Below are 23,439 nucleotides of genomic sequence, written 5' to 3' on the forward strand. Positions count from 1 at the left end.
ACGTAGGTCTACTCCAGTCAGTGTGTGGAAAGGGTTAAAATACAATTGAAAATAATCTAAAATTGTCATACTGAATGAATTGAACTTTTTGTCTGACATATTCAACAGTGAAGAAGCCAGGAATAATACAAATTTTGCATATTCATAAAATGAGAACAAAGCCTTGTGATATTTCCGAATTGACTGTATTCTATGTTAACAGTGCAAAACATTGGCAGAATCTCTAGATGTGAGCAAAAGTGATAAAAAGTTAAAGAGTTGATACGTACTTCAATACTATTACACGGGAGAGTAACCAACAGCTAGAAAACTACAGAGTGATCTCTATGAAAAAAATTAATTATTCTGGCCCAGAGAACTCCATTCTTTGTCTTCTCCACTCACTTGGTTTTTGATTCAGAAACCATGGACAAAATTTCTTAACAGAATGCAGAGACATTGCTACTGTCTTGTAGTATACATCAATAAAAATTGGGATTCATGAAACCACTCACAAAAACAACATTTTGCTTGACATCAGCAGAAATTGTGGCCTGAAAGTAGACACAGTTTCTTTTAAACAGTGTATATTTGAAATTTGGGTGATGGGTGCAGTAATGAAGATCAGCGACAGCTGCAAATAAAAAATTTTTGGGACATAGGGAATACAATGAGTCGTATTAAAGCGAGCTGCCTTAATTAAAATCCTGGTGACGGCATATGAGTACTTGCGCACTGCCACGCACAGAGTCTCTCATAAATAAAATCTGTTTATACGTGACATGATACAATAATGATGTCTCAGATGATACCAAAATTAATTTCTTAATTTTCTTAACAACTTCCTCGCTGCAAGTTTCTACAAGGTCAAACAGAACATAAATTCATTGGCAATGACATGTTTCATTGCAAAGGTGAAACAGTTTTACACCTCTTATGGTATTTTATCTTTATCTCAGAACACTTTCATCTTTTCATGTTGAAATATATGTCACATGCATTATAAAATTCGAGATTTTCCCCATTTTATCTTCAGTCCAAAGGGGACAAAAGTTTTCTTTAGGAAAGCACTCTATCATTTTCTAGACTAAAAATAGAGATAGCTAATTTCTAATTTATTTTGCAGGGGAAAGGGGGCCAGAGGGACTGAAAGGTTCATTCAGTAGACTTTACAGAACCAATATTCTTACATGGGTAATTAATCAAATGAGTGTTTCCAGCACATTTCAAATGAGTGTCCCGTTATTGTATAGCTTTGTTGCATTCTTCCCAGAAGAAGGCCACTGCAACCGTGGTCGAGTAGTTCTATACAACATGACGCGATATCATACCCAGAAAACTTTGTATGTCAACTGACTCTGGCCGTGGAAGCCTACACAACTACATTTAAAATAGCAATTTAACTTGATGAAAAGCTCTCAGGTTTTCAGCCATGTGGCAGCGTATCTTAAGGTTGCCACCTGGTTGGAAACCTGAGAGGTTTTTATCAACAGTAGGGAAATCCGGCACAGGACAGCAACGGTAACATTAAAATGACAACAGTTCCATTAGAATGGCAAAGACTTAGCTTAAGAAATTCCTGTGTAATATGTAATACATACTTTAAACAGCAAAAAAATAGATATCTGATGCAAAGGCTCACAGATGAACACAATAAAAAAAATTGAAGAAAACTTACTAATTTACATTTCCTTACAAGTTTACCTTCAAAATCTAATCGTATTCCCCAAAAATCTAAAAGAACATAGTAAGCATATAAGTTTACAAGTAGCAGATGATGTGACTTTCCTTACTTAAATTTTTCCATGTTCCTTTTCCATTTCTCAGGAAAGAATTCCTGCCACTTTTTGGCCTTTCATCCTGTCCCTGCTTTTTTTGTTAGAACTTTCAACAGATGTATGTAGCTCATTCTCGTATGGATAATCAGTCAGAGTCACAGCACAACGTTTCTTTCTTTTTGTAGCTCTCTACACTTTCGCATCATCTTTTAAAATGGCAACATCTTATCAAGAAACATGGGGAAATTTTGTGGAACTGTTTCTTCAACAAGCCTGCTTTTGTCTACTGGTACAGTACATTTCGGAAAATTACAAGAGACAGGGGTCATCGCAGGTTCTACAACAGTGCCAGGCAAAGTTGATGGGCTTAGCATCTTGTCTTCCATAGGCCAATCAGTTGGAGCTGATGGTAAGAAGTCTACTCAGTGAAGATATCAATGTTGACAGGCCAAATTCCTGTAGCCTCAAACCCTTTGACTCAAAATCTCGTGGTCACAGAATATAGAAATGCTGAGCGAAAGAGATGCTTCTTGCCATAAAGTGATAACATGAATGGCCACTGACAAACTGTGGCCAAAAAACAAGTGGACCACCCTGTTGCTGAACACGATCCCTCATCTCAATGAATGCTTCACAGCCTGTGCCATATGGATCCTTCCCACCAACACCAGCTTTTCTGAATTGCACAGGTGGGAACTTTCCCTGCAATACATCCTTCGTTCCCGTAACCTTCCTGGCCTCAACCAGCCTAGCATCAGTTTTGAGATTTTAAGAAAGAGAAAACTAGTAGATAAAACATTTTCACTTACTTTTCAGGTAAAGAGTTACTAATATTGTGATATGCACATGAAAAACAAGTCCAAATACATTAAGGACACCTCATACAATGGCTTCTTACCATGCTTATGGCTTGGAAAATAGTTCCTGAAAAGTGATCCTAGAATGCACCACTTTGGAGTCAAAATAAACCCCTAATTCCGTTCCACCCTGTGGTTCTGCCCTGTACTGGTTTCCTTACATGATGGGAAAGTCTTCATTCAATACAATTTAACTTATCATCTTTTTTTCCCATTTCTCCTCATTTCTTAGTTGCTTCAAAATTCAAGGAAGTATGTTCTGTTCTTGCAACTAAAAGAAAGACAGTTTGTATTTTGCATGCATGTTTCACTTCTTTTATTTACAAAGCTTCTTCAGTGGCCTGTAATAGATGTCTGTTTTTAAATAATAAATGCATTATGCAGTAGTTACAAACACGTTACTATATTATTTTTCTCATATTTCCTTCGTTTTTCAGATCAGAAACAACTTTTTTAGCACAAGTTTCTAAATGTAACATGGTTAACATATTTGTAACTGAAACAAGTATGGAAAAAACAAACTACCTTTCATTTAGTTGCAAAGACAGAATATGTATCCATGAACAATTTAACTTATTTAAAAAGAGTGAAACTGAATACCTCCACACTACTAGATGCATGTACAAATCATTTTACTAACAACAGCACCAAGTCCTAGAAAAAGAATAGCATGTTTATTGTCACAGAGAGAAGACAAATAAGAGTGCTACTCCACAATGGCCTCTTTCAAAAGATAGAAATAAGTTCCTGATGGGAAAGAAAAGATTAGTATTAGTCAATTCTTAAAGTCATTTCTGTACCCGAATGTTCTCTGCTCCATTATGTTATTTACAGAGTACCTTGAACAGGCTAATAAAAATTCAAAACAAGCATTTTATAACAGATGTTTCAATTCTCCCACCTTAGCCAATGTTCTGAAAGGAAGGGCACTCCTTTCACACCAAGCTTCAGCAAAATCATCTTCTTCTGGTTGGCATCTGATAACTTCAGGCAACTAAAACAACAATTTAATAATGAAAGTAAATTTATTTTTATAATAAATGGGAATAATAAATGCCATAGTCACATCAACTTGCATTTTTATAAATTTGTTATCCCACAAGACACTTCAGTTCACTGGTACATGAGAGAACACATGAACAAATTTGTATGACTGTACAACATCAACAACTTATGAACAGATTTGTTGCATTATTACTGGTTTACATGTCCCTATTGTTGGTGTAGAGTGGTACAGGAGTATAGTAACAATAGGGACATGGAATGTCAGGACCCTCCTGGACGTGAACAATTACAGACCAGAGAGAAGAACCGCTCTTATCACCCAAGAACTAGCCCGTCTACATATAGACATAGCTGCCTTGAGTGAGACAAGACTCTCAGGTGAGGGACACATTAGTGAGGTACGTTCAGGGTACACCATCTTCTGGAAGGGAAAGGATGCAGGAGAACCACGCATCCATGGTGCAGGATTTGCTGTAAAAACGAAAATAGTGAAAGATCTTTGACTTACACCTGTCTCAATTAATGAAAGACTGATGACTCTTAGAGTACCCATTGGTTCAGACAGATTCATCACCTTCGTCTCTGCATATGCTCCTACTTTAGACAGTGATGAAGACACAAAGAATCAGTTCTACCACCAACTGAACAGTACTCTCTCTAAAATACCCATTCAGGATAAATTAATTTTACTTGGTGATTTCAATGCCAGAGTGGGAAGGGACAACCGTTTTTGGAGAGATGTCATGGGTAAACAAGGGGTGGGAAACTGCAATGCAAATGGGTTGCTACTTCTTGGTCTATGTGCTGAGCACGAGCTTTTCATCTCCAATACCCAATTCCGTTTGCGTAACCGCTATAAGACCACATGGATGCACCCACGCTCCAAACATTGGCATCTTATAGACTACGTTATTACGCGACAGCGTGACAAGAAAGACATTCTCATCACAAAAGCAGCACTAAACATCGATGAGTGCTGGACGGACCATAGACTTTTAGTCAGCCGTTTGAGAGTACCAAAGTATCGCAAGCCACGATCCCACTTTTCAAACCCACCACGCAGAAAATTCAACATAAGCAACCTGAACAACAAAAATGTTTGCTCACACTTCCAAGACATACTGTCCGAACAACTTAACAAAGCTCCAGCAACCACAGATGACGTCGAACAAGAATGGACCACATTAAAGAACATCATCAAAGAAACTGCTGAGAATGTTGTTGGTTGTAGTGCACAGAAAAGAAGTGACTGGTTTGATGACAACCACGGAGAAATCCAAGCCATCATCAATGCAAAGCGGGATGCTTACCTATCCCTTGCTCAAGATCCATCCTGCGCAGAAAAGAAAGCACACTTTCAAGAACTCAAGCAGAAATGTCAAAGTGAAATACGAGTAATCAAGAACAAATGGTGGCAACAGAAAGCCACAGAACTCCAAAATCTTTCTGATGCAAGGAACCTGCGTGGCTTTTACGCTGGTATTAAAGAGCTGTATGGACCTATCCGCTCCTCATCAGGAGCACTGAAAGCTGCTGACAACTCCACCATTCTTACTGAAAGTCAGGACATCTTAAAACGTTGGAAAGAGCACTTCAGCTCACTGTTAAACAGCCCTTCTACTGCCGCTGGAGATTTTCTCAAAAATGTCCCACAGCACCCTCCAAAACCCTGGCTGGCTGATCCTCCAACTTTTCAAGAATTTTGCAAGGCACTCAAGAGTGTGAAACCTGGGAAGGCTCCTGGACCTGACAGCATCCCGATGGAGCTTATTGAGGGTGGCGGCTTGCCTCTAAAAACTAGACTCTTCTCACTTATTATATTAATGTGGGAAACCCGCAAGGTACCAGCTGACTTGAAGAACTCCACAATTGTCACCATCTTCAAAAAGGGCGACAGACGAGTCTGTGGTAACTACAGGGGAATATCTCTACTCTCTGTCACTGGAAAAATTTTTGCAAGAATCCTTTTAAATCGCCTCCAGACACTTTCAGAGACTATACTACCTGAGTCTCAATACAGGTTTCGACCTTCAAGAGGGACAATTGACATGATCTTCTGTGCACGACAATTACAGGAGAAGTGCAGAGAACAGCAAAAGCCTTTACTACTTGATTTCTACGATCTAGAAAAGGCCTTTGATACAGTTCCCAGAGAAGCCATGTGGATGGTCTTAAAACGCTTTGGCTGCCCTGGACATTTTGTTGACCTGATTGAAGCTCTCCACGTTGATATGACTGGACAGGTCCTCTGCCAGAATGAAATGACTGGTGAATTCCCAATAACAAGTGGGCTTAAACAAGGATGCGTTCTTGCACCTACATTATTTGCATTGTATCTGGCAGCTATGCTTTACGAGACAACCGTAAACAATGCAGGAATAGAACTAAAGTACAGGTTTGATGGAGGATTATTCAACCAGTCCAGACTCCATTCAAAAAGGTTCACCAGTACCACTCGTGTGACAGAGCTGCAGTATGCTGATGACAATGCCTCTCCAGCTCATTCACCTGCAGAGTTGCAGCTGTCAGTTGATTCCTTCAGCAGGGCGTACGAACGATTTGGTCTCTCCATCAATATTTCAAAGACAAAGGTGATGGCACAGCCAACTCCTGGCTCCTCCGTTCCTGACTTCAGCATATCCATCTATGATACACTCCTGGAACAAATGGACCATTTCCTCTACCTGGGAAGCATACTGTCATCCAACTGCTCATCTGGAAAAGATGTGGAGAATAGAGTACGTGCTGCACATGTAGCATTTGGTCGTCTTACAAAGCGTGTCTTCCTGAATAAAGACCTAACACTGTACACCAAACTGATGGTGTACAAAGCTGTAGTCATTTCCACCCTGCTATATGGTTGCGAAACCTGGACGTTATATCGCTGCGATCTGAAGAAACTAGAACGCTTCAACCAACAGAAGCTAAGATATATCATGAACCTGAAATGGGATGACTTCATATCCAACACAGCTGTTCTAGAGAAAGCAAAAATGCATAGCATGGAAGCTCTTATCATTGGGCATCAACTCAGATGGGTCGGACATGTCCAGCGGATGAAAAATGACAGACTTCCACGCCAAATGCTGTACAGCGAAGTGAGCACAGGTAAAAGGCCACGAGGTGCCCCTCTCAAACGTTATAAGGATCAGTACAAGAAAAATCTGAAAAACTTGAACATCGATACGAGTAACTGGTCCACAATAGCAGAAGACCGAAGTCGCTGGCGCTCAGTTACCTCAAATGCTCTTCAAAACTTTGAGCTGGAACGTCGAAGAATGGAGAATGACAAACGCCAGAGATGTAAACTCCTCCAGGCTCAGCCACGTCCTCCACCTTCCATCAGCTGTAATGTCTGTGGCCGCCTGTTCCACGCTAGGATTGGATTGCTAAGCCATCAACGACACTTCCACGCCTGAACCGTGACAAAGGAAATCTCAGGAAAGAAATGAAAACTCGGATACGAGTATCAGCCGACGACGACGACTGGTTTACATCAAAACACTTGTAAACGTAATCAAGCACACACTCGGTTTTTCATAATGCACTGCTTTTTAACAACTAAACCTCCCCCAGAAAGAAGCCCTTAATGCAAATGTTTTTAGCTTCAATCTCTCCCAAACAAAGAGAGAAAATTACATGTGCATTTTTCATTCGTAGGTAGGATAATAAATTTGGTGGTCTCAAGTATACTGGGTGGAAAGTGCCTCCCTTGGAACTAGGTATTAAGACACATAACTAGAAGAAAAGAGGAACTATACAATACTGCAGTGGCCGTGTTGTTCAAAAATACGATGCAATGTTCCTTCGGACATGCACGCATGTGCAAAGGAATGGGCACTGCAGTGACAGAAGCCATTATTAAATTCACAAAACATATTTGCAGTTCTGAATTTGGACAACCATCAGCTATATAATAGAATGACGACAACAAAAATTTGTGCTGGACTGGGACTTGAACTCGCGATAAGTCACCCTAGCACTAGGCTACTTGAGAATTCCTCACAGAAATATAGTAATGGACGTATGAGTAGAAGTTGTAGACACATGTGGCAACATATGGAAATATGGGTCTCACCGTGAGGCATGCTCAGCCGCCTAATGGCAAGGGGACCAACTGTTATAAGTGGGAAATCTGGGTTTGAGTCCAAGTCTGGCACAAATTTTCATTTCATCATTCCATTATACAGCTGATGGTTGTCCATATTCGCAACTGCATATGCATTTCACATTAAGAAAAAGAGATTGTCTCTATTACATAACTGTCATGTTGGAGTCAAAATATCTGCACATAAAATATAAAAATTAATGCAGTAATTATAACAGAGAAACCATATATAATAGCTCTGTTCCCCTGTACCTCAAGTGCTAACAAGATAGGCAGACTCGATTGTGTTAATTATTGTCTAAAAGATGGGGCTGATCTTTCTTTTCTTGCTCTCATTACACAATGCAACAGTGAAAAAACTTTTTTCACAAATGCACATTTTTTTAATGTATTTCTGCCTCCTGAATTAAAAAAATAATACTCAAAACATCGTATCAGCCACAGTTTTGTCACCAACATTTATTCTACCAATACTGATATCACATATTGAAGTAGTACATACATACGGCACACAAAACATGCTAAAGCAGAAAACGAGGTTAAAACAACAACATATTGAAACACACATGCAGTGAACAGGTGCATACAGAGAATGTGCTACAAAACGTGCACTAATCTCAATCATTCCAACCTTTCTTAGTTGCCATGGTGTAGCCCCTACTTTTCCTCTTATGAAGCATTTCCTCGTGCTCAGACTGAAGCATCCGGAATTAGTTGTCCATCATCTGAACATTCCAAGTTACCTGGTATCATCACTTCCTGACCTCTATAATCTGATGGAATCTATCATCCTGTTGTTCACAGCACCCAAGTTTGGAGGGAACAAGTCAAGTGTGAATTTTAAAAACATGTAACTCAAAACTAATTGAGCAGTCCAGTGTTTTGAGATCCATCAATATAGTCTCAACCTTGTTGATATACTCTGGGCTATACCTGTTCCCTATGAAGTTTTGAACCACACACACACCAGCTTTAAAAAAATTGGGGTTTTGTTTCTTTATCTTAAATCGATGTTTAGAGTTTTTTGAAAAAATGGTAGCTAAAAGAATAGAAATGGACATTGGACAATTGTTAGAAACCAGGTTAAAGATCTCTTGGTTTGTGGCAACACCCATGTTTCTGTTGCTTTCACATGTCAAATGTTGTCATTAGATTCCCATTTGAGAATCATATACTATAAAACTGTTTTTCTAGTTCATAATCCAGTTAGAAGATACACTTTGCAATGCTCTCAAATTTTCCCTTGTTTATCTTTGGCTTCTCAGCATTGTTTTGCTTATTAACATTTCTGTAGTTCAAGTTTAGGCTATTCTTGAAAGTTATTGTGACTCCAAAAATATGTTTTGATACCAGTGTGAAATTCAAGAGTCGTTAGGAATATATTCTGGATTCATTATGAGACAATTACTGATGGCAGTCGATTTCTTAAGAGTGACCAAAGCTGAAAAGTGGGTCTCTGAGGCAACTACAGCGGCCAGAATAACAAGGAGAAACAAGGAAAGGCAGAGAGAAGACGAGGAACATGTAAACAAAGAAGATTATGCAGCTGGAATGTATTAGAAACCACAGAGGTGAACCATAGATAAACTGTAACTTTGAATTGAATTTCATTAGAATTAAATTTTCTGACATGTTTATTTTATGCACAAATAAAGAAAATGAAGCACCTCAGCCATATCACCAGAGAAATTTACTTCAATCAAGTAGTTTCGGCACAACACTTATGCCATCTTCAGGTCCTGATTACCAAACAACAATTCATGAAACTACAATTCTCAAGTCTGACAGACAAATTAACATAAAAATAATAAATCAAGAAACCACTAAAATCATTGTAGTGATTTGTTTGATGTTCTGCCAACAGAAATGTACAGTGGTGCATAAACATTCCATGCAGTGGAAGTTTCAAGCTGTATTAATACAATTGTTCTTTGGTTTACTTTCTATTTGTTATTCCATGCTTTACATTGTATGTGAATTCGTATTTGTATACCTGTAAGCTGTTAATGAGTATCCACAAATTTGGTGTCCCCAACAGACTACAACACACCACATCTCCATCGGCTTCAGCATTCTGCGCAGTTTCGCAACATTGATGTTTGTAACTTCTGCACCAGCAGCACTGCGCTTGTTCCCAAACAAGAATGAACAACTCACCAGTCACAACTGAACTGACAGCCAGCAGTGCAGTTAACAGTGTGACAATTCTGGCAACATAATCCTCCATTATGGTTTGCTCAGCTAGATAGTTAGTTTGTCCCTGCACAAATCTCAGCGGACCAGACTAAATACATCTTGTGGTTGCAGTGTTCACAAAGGATCTAGCAGCAGAAGTCCAGGATCTTCTAGTCATACCACCAGTAACCAAACAGTATGCCCACATTGTGCACACGTTGATGATAGCCTCCCTGCAATCGCAATTGCCAGAGTTTGAAAGATGGCGGTGCCTTCCGGGCAGGCCACTGCCATGGTAATACCCGTGAGGCAGTTCCCCTTTCATTTTGTTTCAGTGATTATTATACAATTTCATTCGACTTTGGTGTATCTAAATTTTCCCTAATTGATATTAATAATGAAATTCCTGTGTTGCACTCGTGTGTACAGAGCTTTTATGTGGATCAAAATAACATGCTGCGCCGGCCAGCCAGCTTGCTCCCTTCCGTCCCCGCTCTACAACATACTCTCCTGCACTGCACAGCATAGCATCTGTGTATTTAATCTACCTATAACCAACCATTAAGAAATCTACGTATTCAGCAGTTAATTGTACACTACCAGAAAAAAATTATTAGTGTGTCGCTCAAACAAATTGTTACCTACAGAAAAATATTTTTTTAAAATAATTAGAGTACATAATTTATACTTTTGTAACATTTTTGGCAGACCAGTTTTTGACCTTCCATGGCCTGGACGTGGACCATGGTCCGCCAGTTGCCAACCGCTGACATAGACCGTGATATAGGTCGTGCAGGATATGGTGGCTGATACACAGCGACCAGTTTTCGACCAAAGAGCTGGGCGAGTTCATTTGTTTGTTCAGAAGGAGAGGCCAACAAGCATTTGACAGCTTTTGGTCAGTCAGCAATGACAGAATCGACATGCACCCGGCAATTTTTCTCAAACGATTTTACAGAAACTATTCAGTAAAAAAAAAATTCATTTTTGCTTTACTTATAGCTTTATATGTCAGATTCATTATAATGTGCCCATAATTTTGTTGATGGTCATAGTTATTGTGATATTTACTTGGAAATAAAACAAGGCACAAAATACGAAAAAGTTTGCAATGAAAAGTAGGGGTCGCTATGATTTTGCGTCTGGTGCATATTATGTTGCTGCACATGTAATTTAGCTAATACGTTGAAATTTTCTTTAGACTTCGCTGGAGGTCTCTATCTGTCACCAATCACAAGAAAATTGATCTGACGTAGCACACTTATTTGCAATTGCACCACGCTAGCAATAAAACCAGAGTGAAATATCCACAACATCCCCCATATTTCATAAACGGTTTGTGATATAAACATGAGATTTTGGCAAATGATAGCAAACAAAGAGAAGAGTATTTAGCTGTATGGTTATTATGCTAAACTTCATTACCTACTGTGTTAGCCCACTAACCACAGACTTTTCTGAGGAAAGAATGAAATTTTTAAGGGCCATAAATAGCTGGTGAAATGAGAAATGGTTATGGGTTTTGGAACAACATAAGTGAGGCAGTTACACATTTATATTTACATTGCTAGAGCTGCATGGTCAATGATGGACATGTCCGAAAGAACAGATGGTGGTGGTGGTTAGTGTTTAACGTCCCGTCGACAACGAGGTCATTAGAGACGGAGCGCAAGCTCGGGGTAGGGAAGGACTGGGAAGGAAATCGGCCGTGCCCTTTCAAAGGAATCATCCCGGCATTTGCCTGAAACGATTTAGGGAAATCACGGAAAACCTAAATGAGGATGGCCGGAGACGGGATTGAACCGTCGTCCTCCCGAATGCGAGTCCAGTGGAAAGAACAGATACCACCTTCATACATATAAACGGGAATCTGCAAAAAGCCGTGAGTAATGAGTATAACGGGCAGGGGCACTATGAATATAGTGCGGGACAATAAGTTGGGAGTGTGGGTCTCAAGGGAGGCATGCCAGAGATAAATCCCTGCAGTCACACTGTCCTCTGTGTCCTCAGTGGCTCATATGGATAGAACATCTGCCATGTAAGCAGGAGATCTGGGTTCGAGTCCCGGTCGGGGCATACGTTTTGAACTGTTCCCGTTGACTTAGTGCGATAATAAAGTAATGAGACTGATTTTCTTTGCAAGATGTGGCAACACTGCAGGCTTGTGTAGGCACAATATCTTTGACCTTGGTCGATAAGCTGCTTCTAGTCCAAGCGGCACATCGATGCAACTGCTCAGTCGTGAGTTGTGCTGTAATAAGTTAACACGAGTTTGTGTCTCTCGTCATGGAAATGGAACTGCATAATATCGCGCAACAGTATGCCATTTCTTTTTGCATTAAATTGGGTGAAAACGCGACAACAACTTACGGTAAGCTTCATAAGGCTTCTGGAGGGGAGGTTATGTCAAGAGCTCAAGTTTGTTTTTCATTGGCATAAAATGTTTAGTGACGGCAGAACAAATATAGAAGGTGAAGACTGCAGTGGACGTGAAATGCATGCTTGTGTGCTTCTTTGATTCCAAGAGAATTGTTCGTAAAGAGTGGGTGCCTCCTGGACAAACAGTTAACCAATATTACTCCAAAGAAATTTGAGAAAGACTTTGTAAAAGAGTTCTTCGTGTCTGTGCCAACATTGCTGATAATTGGATTCTGCATCACAATAATGCGCCATCCCACACTGCTCTGTCAGTACAGCAATTTTTAAATCAAAACAATTTTTAGTGCTACCACAGCCACCTTATACACCAGATATCACTCCGTGCGACTTTTTTCTATTTCCACGAGTCAAAACGGCGGTCAAGGGACACCTTTTTCAAACAACACAAGATGTCCAAAAAGCTGGAGGATATTACAGAAAATGAATTCCAGAAATGTTACCATCAATGGCAGAAGCGCTGGAAAAAGTGTGTGCAATCAGAAGGGAACTACTTTGAAGGAGACAACACTAAACTTGACTAAAACAGTAAGCAACATTCCCCCCCCCCCCCCCCCCCACACACACACACACACACACACACACACACACACACACACACACACACACGTCAGTCTCATTACTTTATTGTCGCACCTCATATATCAATGCCTGTATGCAGCTAGGGGTATTCATTCCATTGTAATTCCATTTTAATTACACATTTATTTTGTACCGAGGGTGTGCTTTTTCATAAGATGCTGACCTTACTTTTCCTCAGTTCCCAACTTAATAAACTCAGTTTCAAAATTCTCTCACAACTGCATCTACACAACATACCCTTAGTGAGATGAGACTGTGCAAACTCTGGTGAGTTTTGGCAAGAGCAGCAAATTTTAACATCGCAACAAGAGAAGTGTGTAGGTTCTACTCAGAATTCTCCACTTATGACCATTCTATGAAAGTTACAAAAGGTTAACAAACCAGGCAAAAATAATTCACTGGATTTTTGGCAGAATTTTTTTTAGATACTAATAAATGAAGAGGTGACAGATATTTTTCAATGGTCACCTTGCAACTGTGGGCATGCAGGGGCCCCACTTAATATTTCCCAAAAATGTGAGTGTAGGCTTGAGTTTAGAATGGCACTTCCATCCAGCACTCGGCATTTCCCTACAGCGCTCTGAGCGATTCCCCACCACTGCCGCTCTCCCCATGCTTCCCCAGCTGACTGCGCATCTAGTGGCAATAGCATTTTGTGTGCACTATATTTCATTGAATACACTATAGTGCTATGGTTTTGATGCCAACAGTGTAAATGTGTCTACATCTTTCCTAGCGAACCGCCAACAAGTTGTGTGCAATGGCAATGCAAAGTCAGATTTGGTTTATCTTTGGTCTGAAGTGCCACATGGGTTTGTGCTCAGAACTTTATTGTTATTACTAATGATTAATGATCTGTCTTTATTTACAAAATTCTCACACAATATTGTAGACCGATGACAGAAGTTTTCTAAATAAAAGCACAGATCTAAGCACATTGCAAACATTAACCTAAAATACCCTTGCTCATTCTTCATTATGGTTTAGAGTGAACAGTTTCCTACTAAATGAAAGTAGAACACAGGTACTTAAGTTTAGCCTCAAAGAGATTCCTAATCACCATGAATTAGAAAATGTTAAATTTTTAGGTGTTCTTAGTGAAAATAAATTGACCTGGGAACCACACATTAAAAATATATCTGCTAGCCTTTCAAGATTTATTTACTTAATTAGACACTTAAAAAGATATGTTCCAAATAACTATGTAAGATCTGCATAATCTTACTTTCTTCCACACTATCTTATCATAAGGAATTTCACTGTGTGGTAGTAGTTGTCACATAAATGACATTTTACTCTTGCAGAAGAAAGTAATAAGAAAAATAACTGATTCCAATAATACAGAACCTTGTAAACCTCTGTTCATTAACTGGAATGTCTGAAAGTAGTAAACTTATCCATCTATAATGTTTTATTGTATGTCAAGTGATGTACACAGTTATAACACTAGAAATAGAACATGTGCAGATGTGCCATATCACAGATTATCTAAATCGCATAACTCCTACCTAGTCCTTGGACTAAGGATGTTTAATACGTTAAGAGTAGATTTTAAAGAATTGCCTGAAAATTTTTAAAGCTAAATTGTATATATTACTAGTAAACAATTTTTTTATACACTGGACGAATTTTTTGAAGATAAAAATACTGCTTTCTAATATGTAGATTCTAGTTTCATTTATTTCATGTAAACTAAATTACAGAGCTGAATGACAATAAAGCTTAATTATTATTAATGTTCTGGGCTACTTAAAATGGCGGCAGGCCATGCCCACTCTGGCTTCAAAACAACGTCCAGTCTATAGTGCAATCTCCCTTCTTTTTTTTTTACCTCCATGGGGACAGCAATATACCATGTCTTCATGTTTTACTACAAGAAGGATGCTGTACTGTGAAATGTCTAATATCATTGCAGCAGTGAGCCCAACTGTCACAATTCTAACGTATTTGTAAATAAACATCATACAAATTACAAGGTATATTGTACACTATACAAGAGTTTATTAGCATCAAAGACAGCGTATACTGTGGATAAATACTAACTTGTTTATGATGCCACATAGATTAGAAGTCTAGTTGTAATCAATGTGTGAATCAATGTTAAGATTCCAAAACTGTAGCTTGTAGTACTTTTGTATTCCATTTTGTTTTATAAAGTAGTCTGCCTCTGCAGCCAAGTGGTCAAAGCAACAGACCATCATGTGGAGAACCCAGATTCAATTCCTGGTACCGCCTGGAATTATTCCTTGGTGGGAGGACTGCAATGGGATGTACTCAGTCTCGTGATGCCAACTGAGGACCTACCTGACTGAGAGGAATGTCAACAATGGCCAGGAGTGCAATGTGCCAGCCCCATGTTCAACCATTCTGAATCTGATGATGAATGACTGAGGATGACACGGCTGTCGGTCGACTATTGTGTGGTCTACAGGGCCTTATTCTGGATTTCCTTTGTGTTTGTAAGTAAATTAGGTTGCCATGGTTCAAAATGATTGCTGAAATAATCTTCTAGAAAGAAGATCTTGATCACTTAATGAAACTGAAAAATTTTAATGAAATAAAAGAAACTGTAATAAAATTTTAGAATGAATTGAGGAACTTGGGATTCTTGAATGTGGTGATGGAATTCTGATTTGGTTTTAGAAAAGCTGTACATGTAAATGCAACATTGTAGTAGGGGAGGGGGGGAGGTGGGGGGGGGGGGGGGCTGGGAAGAGACCAAACAACAAGGTCATCGGTCTCACCAGATTAGGAAAGGACGGGGACGGAAGTCGGCCATGCCCTTTCAAAGGAACCATCCCAGCATTTACCTGGAGCGATTTAGGGAAATCACAGAAAACCTAAATCAAGATGGCCGGACGCGGGATTGAACCGTCGTCCTCCCGAATGCGAGTCCAGTGTGCTACTGTAGTAGGAGAAAAATAGCTATTGTCAAAAGAGGTTTGAGCCCGTTTAACTTTATGTTATTCTACCCAATGTTAAGGTTCTATTGCTCTTTGACAGTGAACCTCTTATTAGAAGACTCAGCTGTGTTTTGTTAACAATATATTACCTAATTAATATATAATGTATTAAAATTCTAATATAGAATTTCAATTCATTTGTCAATAAAGTGGAGTTGTCATATTGTCTAACAAAGAAATATTTAATTGTGCATTTGGGAATTTCTCAAATACCTGTTATACTTTTTACAAAAGGCTTTTCTTGCTTAATTTTACAGACAAAGGCCACCCAAAAGCAAATTATGCATGTAAAATTAAAAAATAAATGTATTTTCAGAGTAAATGAAATACATGAGTCTTTTTAAGGTCCTCTTTAACAAATCGAAACTCCCTTTTGACAAAATTCTTGCTACATCTTGCCATTGTTGCTGCACTTCAGTAACAGATTCAGGGCGTATACGCAGACAAGGAAAAAAAATCCTGGATTTCCCAGTTAAAAACACACTTTCTTGGGTGAAAATAAACTTATCCCTGGATGAAACTACATTTTCCCATCTTAAGTGACGACATACTTCCCCTTGGAGCTGTAAAACTTATTAGTCCTTTGAATGGTGAAAGATTTATACACTGGCATAGAACTTTCTGGCACTTCAGGAAACACAATCCTGCAAAAAATAACGCATTTGAGTATGAACATGAATTCCACCAATTACACCACAACAGCTTAAGAAGCACTAAAATCGAGATTGTGAGGTGCTTTTGTAGCCAATCATAGCTCATGTCACGTGATCTCTCCAGCCAGTGACAGCAGATATTAAGAGCATAGGAAACATGATGCAGTCGCCAACAGCAACATCGCTATTACACAGTGAGAACACACAGATAGAAAATGTTAATGGTTTAAATTAATATACAAGAAAAACTAAGCTTTCACATATGATACTGATCATCAAAAAATTTTTATTGTGTTTTCCGAGGGCGTGGTTAGGTAAGATCCTAAGAGCACCAGCGAAAATTGCTGCAGCTGAATATTCCTGACAAGCCTGATTATAAATTTCACTGCTGTGCACTGGTCATATTGTGAATTACCTGTCTGAATACACATTCCGTCGAGCACTTTGACGTTACCCCTAGTAAAGCCAGTTAAGTCTGAAATTGCTCAAGAGCTCACTTCATACATTTTTGCCATCGTTATTGCATAATTTGTAATCTATGAAAGAATGAAAATAAATATGAAAAACTAGCCTTGAAACTGTGTCCTTTTTAGTATGTGTTACCTTTTTAAAATACACTCCTGGAAATGGAAAAAAGAACACATTGACACCAGTGTGTCAGACCCACCATACTTGCTCCGGACACTGCGAGAGGGCTGTAGAAGCAATGATCACACGCACGGCACAGCGGACACACCAGGAACCGCGGTGTTGGCCGTCGAATGGCGCTAGCTGCGCAGCATTTGTGCACCGCTGCCGTCAGTGTCAGCCAGTTTGCCGTGGCATACGGAGCTCCATCGCAGTCTTTAACACTGGTAGCATGCCGCGACAGTGTGGACGTGAACCGTATGTGCAGTTGACGGACTTTGAGCGAGGGCGTATAGTGGGCATGCGGGAGGCCGGGTGGACGTACCGCCGAATTGCTCAACACGTGGGTCATGAGGTCTCCACAGTACATCGATGTTGTCGCCAGTGGTCAGCGGAAGGTGCACGTGCCCGCCGACCTGGGACCGGACCGCAGCGACGCACGGATGCACGCCAAGACCGTAGGATCCTACGCAGTGCCGTAGGGGACCGCACCGCCACTTCCCAGCAAATTAGGGACACTGTTGCTCCTGGGGTATTGGCGAGGACCATTCGCAACCGTCTCCATGAAGCTGGGCTGCGGTCCCGCACACAGTTAGGCCGTCTTCCGCTCACGCCCCAACATCGTGCAGCCCGCCTCCAGTGGTGTCGCGACAGGCGTGAATGGAGGGACGAATGGAGACGTGTCGTCTTCAGCGATGAGAGTCGCTTCTGCCTTGGTGCCAATGATGGTCGTATGCGTGTTTGGCGCCGTGCAGGTGAGCGCCACAATCAGGACTGGATACGACCGAGGCACACAGGGCCAACACCCGGCATCATGGTGTGGGGAGCGATCTCCTACACTGGCCGTACACCACTGGTGATCGTCGAGGGGACACTGAATAGTGCACGGTACATCCAAACCGTCATCGAACCCATCGTTCTACCATTCCTCGACCGGCAAGGGAACTTGCTGTTCCAACAGGACAATGCACGTCCGCATGTATTCTGTGCCACCCAACGTGCTCTAGAAGGTGTAAGTCAACTACCCTGGCCAGCAAGATCTCCGGATCTGTTCCCCATTGAGCATGTTTGGGACTGGATGAAGCGTCGTCTCACGCGGTCTGCACGTCCAGCACGAACGCTGGTCCAACTGAGGCGCCAGGTGGAAATGGCATGGCAAGCCGTTCCACAGGACTACATCCAGCATCTCTACGATCGTCTCCATGGGAGAATAGCAGCCTGCATTGCTGCGAAAGGTGGATATACACTGTACTAGTGCCGACATTGTGCATGCTCTGTTGCCTGTGTCTATGTGCCTGTGGTTCTGTCAGTGTGATCATGTGATGTATCTGACCCCAGGAATGTGTCAATAAAGTTTCCCCTTCCTGGGACAATGAATTCACGGTGTTCTTATTTCAATTTCCAGGAGTGTATATCAAACACAAATGCGCCAGTAAAATTTTAAATAATGGCATAAATGGCTGGTCTTCTAGGCCCGAAATTTTTCTTAGTGTTTTGAATGATTTAAGAAATTCGTTGCACATTCTCACATCACACTAACATAATTCACCTTGTGTACAAGGAAATTTACATTGAAAGTAATCTTCTGAAACCACCATTAGCAATATTTTCCCACAAGCTGTTAGAAATGTAAACAATTATGATGTCACCCTTATTGAAATGAGGCACAGGAGGAAAACAAATCTATAGTAATTTGCTGTTACGAAATATTGCATAATGTTTGACACATTTTGCTGTCAGTAGATGCCTGTGTGTGCACTGTGTTTTGTTGTTGTAAATGGCGCATTTCCTTTGCAACTAAAGTTTTACTTTTGTGTTTCTGTTGTTTATGTTTCATTGCTGCACTATTATTCTACAGTAGTGGGCCAAAGTAAATATTTTTGTCAGAATATCTGTTCTTACCAATCAAAATATCTGTTCTTACCAATCAAAATTACAAAAACTTAACTGAAAACTAAAGTAATGAAAAATTCTCAGAATTCAAAGAAATTCACAGGCTTTTCCCGAATTTCTCCTGGGTGAAAAAATTCCTGGCTTGTTCTCAGATTTCCCAGTTGTCCCGGGGTGTATACACACTGAAATTGATAAGTACTGGCAGTCCATTTCACTCGAAAAACACAAGTTGTCACCATCTCAGCAATGTTGGCCAACATATGACTGTGAGCTGTAAGCCCCTTACACTGCAGTCAAAAAATTCAGACAGATATTAGATAGGTGACAGTTCACCATTATATGAATTATAAGCTGCTTACCTACACCTTTAAGGCAAAGCCGGACAAAACATGATCTAGACAGCCGACACTCACCTAGGCAGCAGCCACTTACATTACATCAGAAAGTTCACAACCAGCATTGTGTATGTGGAAGAGAAGCTAAATGTTCCAGCTGATGCACTTTCGCATGTAGAAAGAGTGAACATGGTACCACATGACACTGCATGAGTGGAAAAAGTGACAAATGCCATTGATTACAATGTCCTCGTGCACGCGCAACAAAGGATGGTAGAACATTCAAAAGATAACATCTGGCTCACTTTAAATTGTGCAACTGAAAACATATACATTAATTTGCACAAAAACATATGTAATAGGTCATAAAAGTTATTGTAGAAGGTCATAAAAGTTATGTAAGCAATAAAAGATAACATCAAGGAACCAAGACAGCATGCTAATCGCAAGCCAAGTATAAATATGCAACAGCATGTGTAAATACAATTTTTGGGACAAATGACCTCCACGAAACAAAAGTAACAAACTGATCAAAAACTTCTGGTAAATATAAAACCCACTGGCAATTGTGAACCCTGGAATCATGAGTGACATATGCACTATTTTGTCAACATGTAATAAACACAAACACATAATGGTAATAAAATGAAAAACAAATGTGTAAAGACCATCTTCATGCACCTCATACTCATTTAACAAAAATATCCTCGGTAAAATTAGTTAAACAGTGTCATGGTCAACATACTTGGAACAGTACACAGACATTGTTTCAGCAATAGGGACCAAAGTATAGAACACTATCCGGTGTCCCTCGAACTCTTACCATACATGGCACGTAGAAAAGATCAGTTGTATGTACAACAGGACACACTGGTGGGAGGGAGGGGGGAGGTGGAATTCATGTGTTTGACAGTCACAGTGTAACTGTTGTTAGTCCACCTATGGTTTAGTGATTGTTTAATATATTATTTCTGTATTAATTCGGCTATTAGACATAAGCGTTGCAGCTACATATTTTTTTTAATGATATAGCTGTGGTGGTTCATTTTATTTATTTATATCATCCATTGCTGTCCCTCACCCACAAGAATTACTGACTTCCACAAATTTGACCAGAGGTATGAAAGTTTTTGGTATGTTTCCAGATACTATTTGGAGTAAAGTAGACTACAGGTATTAACGTACTATCTACAGGAAAAAAAACTACATAATGATTGAAACTTCCTGGCAGATTAAAACTGTGTGCCCGACCGAGACTCGAACTCGGGACCTTTGCCTTTCGCGGGCAAGTGTTCTACCAACTGAGCTACCGAAGCACGACTCACGCCCGGTACCCACAGCCTTACTTCTGCCAGTACCTCGTCTCCTACCTTCCAAACTTTACAGAAGCTCTTCTGGCTAAGCCATGTCTCCGCAATATCCATTCTTTCAGGAGTGCTAGTTCTGTAAGGTTCGCAGAAGAGCTGGCTAAGCCATGTCTCCGCGATATCCATTCTTTCAGGAGTGCTAGTTCTGCAAGGTTCGCAGAAGAGCTTCTGTAAAGTTTGGAAGGTAGGAGACGAGGTACTGGCAGAAGTAAGGCTGTGGGTACCGGGCGTGAGTCGTGCTTCGGTAGCTCAGTTGGTAGAGCACTTGCCCGCAAAAGGCAAAGGTCCCGAGTTCGAGTCTCGGTCGGGCACACAGTTTTAATCTGCCAGGAAGTTTCATATCAGCGCACACTCCGCTGCTGAGTGAAAATCTCATTCTGGAAACATCACCCAGGCTGTGGCTAAGCCATGTCTCCGCGATATCCATTCTTTCAGGAGTGCTAGTTCTGCAAGGTTTCGCAGAAGAGCTTCTGTAAAGTTTGGAAGGTAGGAGACGAGGTACTGGCAGAAGTAAGGCTGTGGGTACCGGGCGTGAGTCGTGCTTCGGTAGCTCAGTTGGTAGAGCACTTGCCCGCGAAAGGCAAAGGTCCCGAGTTCGAGTCTCAGTCGCGCACACAGTTTTAATCTGCCAGGAAGTTTCATATCAGCGCACACTCCGCTGCAGAGTGAAAATCTCATTCTGGAAACATCCCCAAGGCTGTGGCTAAGCCATGTCTCCGCGATATCCATTCTTTTAGGAGTGCTAGTTCTGCAAGGTTTCGCAGAAGAGCTTCTGTAAAGTTTGGAAGGTAGGAGATGAGGTACTGGCAGAAGTAAGGCTGTGGGTACCGGGCGTGAGTCGTGCTTCGGTAGCTCAGTTGGTAGAGCACTTGCCCGCGAAAGGCAAAGGTCCCGAGTTCGAGTCTCGGTCGGGCACACAGTTTTAATCTGCCAAGAAGTTTCATATCAGCGCACACTCCGCTGCAGAGTGAAAATCTCATTCTGGAAACATCCCCCAGGCTGTGGCTAAGCCATGTCTCCGCGATATCCATTCTTTCAGGAGTGCTAGTTCTGCAAGGTTCGCAGAAGAGCTTCTGTAAAGTTTGGAAGGTAGGAGACGAGGTACTGGCAGAAGTAAGGCTGTGGGTACCGGGCGTGAGTCGTGCTTCGGTAGGTCAGTTGGTAGAGCACTTGCCCGCGAAAGGCAAAGGTCCCGAGTTCGAGTCTCGGTCGGGCACACAGTTTTAATCTGCCAGGAAGTTTCATATCAGCGCACACTCCGCTGCAGAGTGAAAATCTCATTCTGTCTACATAATGATTAATTAAGAACAAAAACATGTAACTGAAATGACATAATTGTAGTCTACTTTTTAGATAAACATGTTGTTGTAAAATTTGAAGTAAAATTTGAAATTTTCCTGACGAATCAACTGGTCTAACTGGTTGTTAATATGTAAAGTAATGCTACAAGCATCTAAGCAAGATAGATAGCGAGTGCACAGATTCAAAGTTTCCCATAAATAAAACATGTAACTTACTGATCTTCACAAAAAACAGTAATGAAGTCAATACAAGAACAAACCGTGATTAACTACATGTCAGAAAGTTCAGCAAGAAAAATTGCTAATGTTCTACAATTTTTATCCTACTAAGAGTTAAACTTTTTTAGTTAGAGTCCTGTCAACTTCATGAAAACTGTTAGTATTTTTCCAGGTGTTCACAGGCAAGCTACCTTAAAGGCAGTTCTGCATTCTACAGTTGAAATCAATGTGGCACTTCTGAGCTTCATATGGTGTTTTTGTGTATATTATCATTATTGCAAATGTATGCAATTTGTGCAAAAACTGTGGATATATGATGCCTTGAGTATCAATTTAGAATTCAAGAAGTAGAAATGCATCAAGAACTACTACATTTTTGAAAACAATGTTTTTGTGACCTACCAGTCTGTTGCATTGTGTTATCCGTAGTTTGCGCACCTTGCAGCACGATGTTTGTCCCCAACTGCTTGGATTAGTAATTGGTGTACTACTACAATTGTATATAGTTAAAAAAGATATACAAGAGACTCTACTTGTTGCAATGATCAATTTTTAAGTTTTTATGAACAGCTCCTAGATAGTGCTATGGAAATGGAAATGAGCGTTTGGCGTCATTGGCCGGGAGGCCCCTCGCGGGGCAGGTCCGGCCGCCATATCGCAGGTCGTATTACATTCGGCGCCACATTGGGCGACCTGCACGCCGGATGGGGATGAAATGATGATGAACACAACACAACACCCAGTCCCTGAGCGGAGAAAATCTCCGACCCAGCCGGGAATCGAACCCGGGCCCAGAGGACGGCAATCCGTCACGCTGACCACTCAGCTACTGGGGCGGACATAGTGCTATTAAGATGGGACTTTGTTATTCTTTTAAAATTGGTCATTTGTTGCTGTTAAAACGATGGCAACGGAGAAATAGGCCAAGCCGTTTGTCAACTATGAGCATTTAAAACATTACTCTTGCAAAACAATGGAAATTTCATTTGAAGATTTTTGTAGTGTGATGTTTTACTGTTTTTATAAAGGTCTAACTCCACAACTACAATTTCTACGTCAAACTGTTTGTCTATCAGCCACACTTAGCAAAGGCTGTTTACTGTTGGCTTGCAGAATTACAACATGGTTGTGTTTCCAGCAGTGACATACCTCCAAAAAACA

General features: G+C 40.6%; 1 protein-coding gene and 1 non-coding gene across 2 annotated transcripts in view; one reads left to right on the forward strand and one right to left on the reverse strand.

Moving 5' to 3' along the window:
• LOC124801232 overlaps nt 1-23,439 on the reverse strand; it is a 150,464-nt gene that overhangs the window by 114,860 nt on the left and 12,165 nt on the right. Inside the window, exon 2 of the mRNA XM_047263058.1 lies at nt 3,516-3,608. Coding sequence (XP_047119014.1) covers nt 3,516-3,608 — 93 coding nt within the window. The remainder of the gene's footprint in view (nt 1-3,515; nt 3,609-23,439) is intronic.
• On the forward strand, nt 20,996-21,070 carry Trnal-caa. Its single transcript has one exon. It is a non-coding gene; the product is annotated as a tRNA-Leu (tRNA).

Source organism: Schistocerca piceifrons, chromosome 1 (assembly GCF_021461385.2).
Source record: "Schistocerca piceifrons isolate TAMUIC-IGC-003096 chromosome 1, iqSchPice1.1, whole genome shotgun sequence".
In the NCBI taxonomy this organism is placed as follows: Eukaryota; Metazoa; Arthropoda; class Insecta; order Orthoptera; family Acrididae; genus Schistocerca; species Schistocerca piceifrons.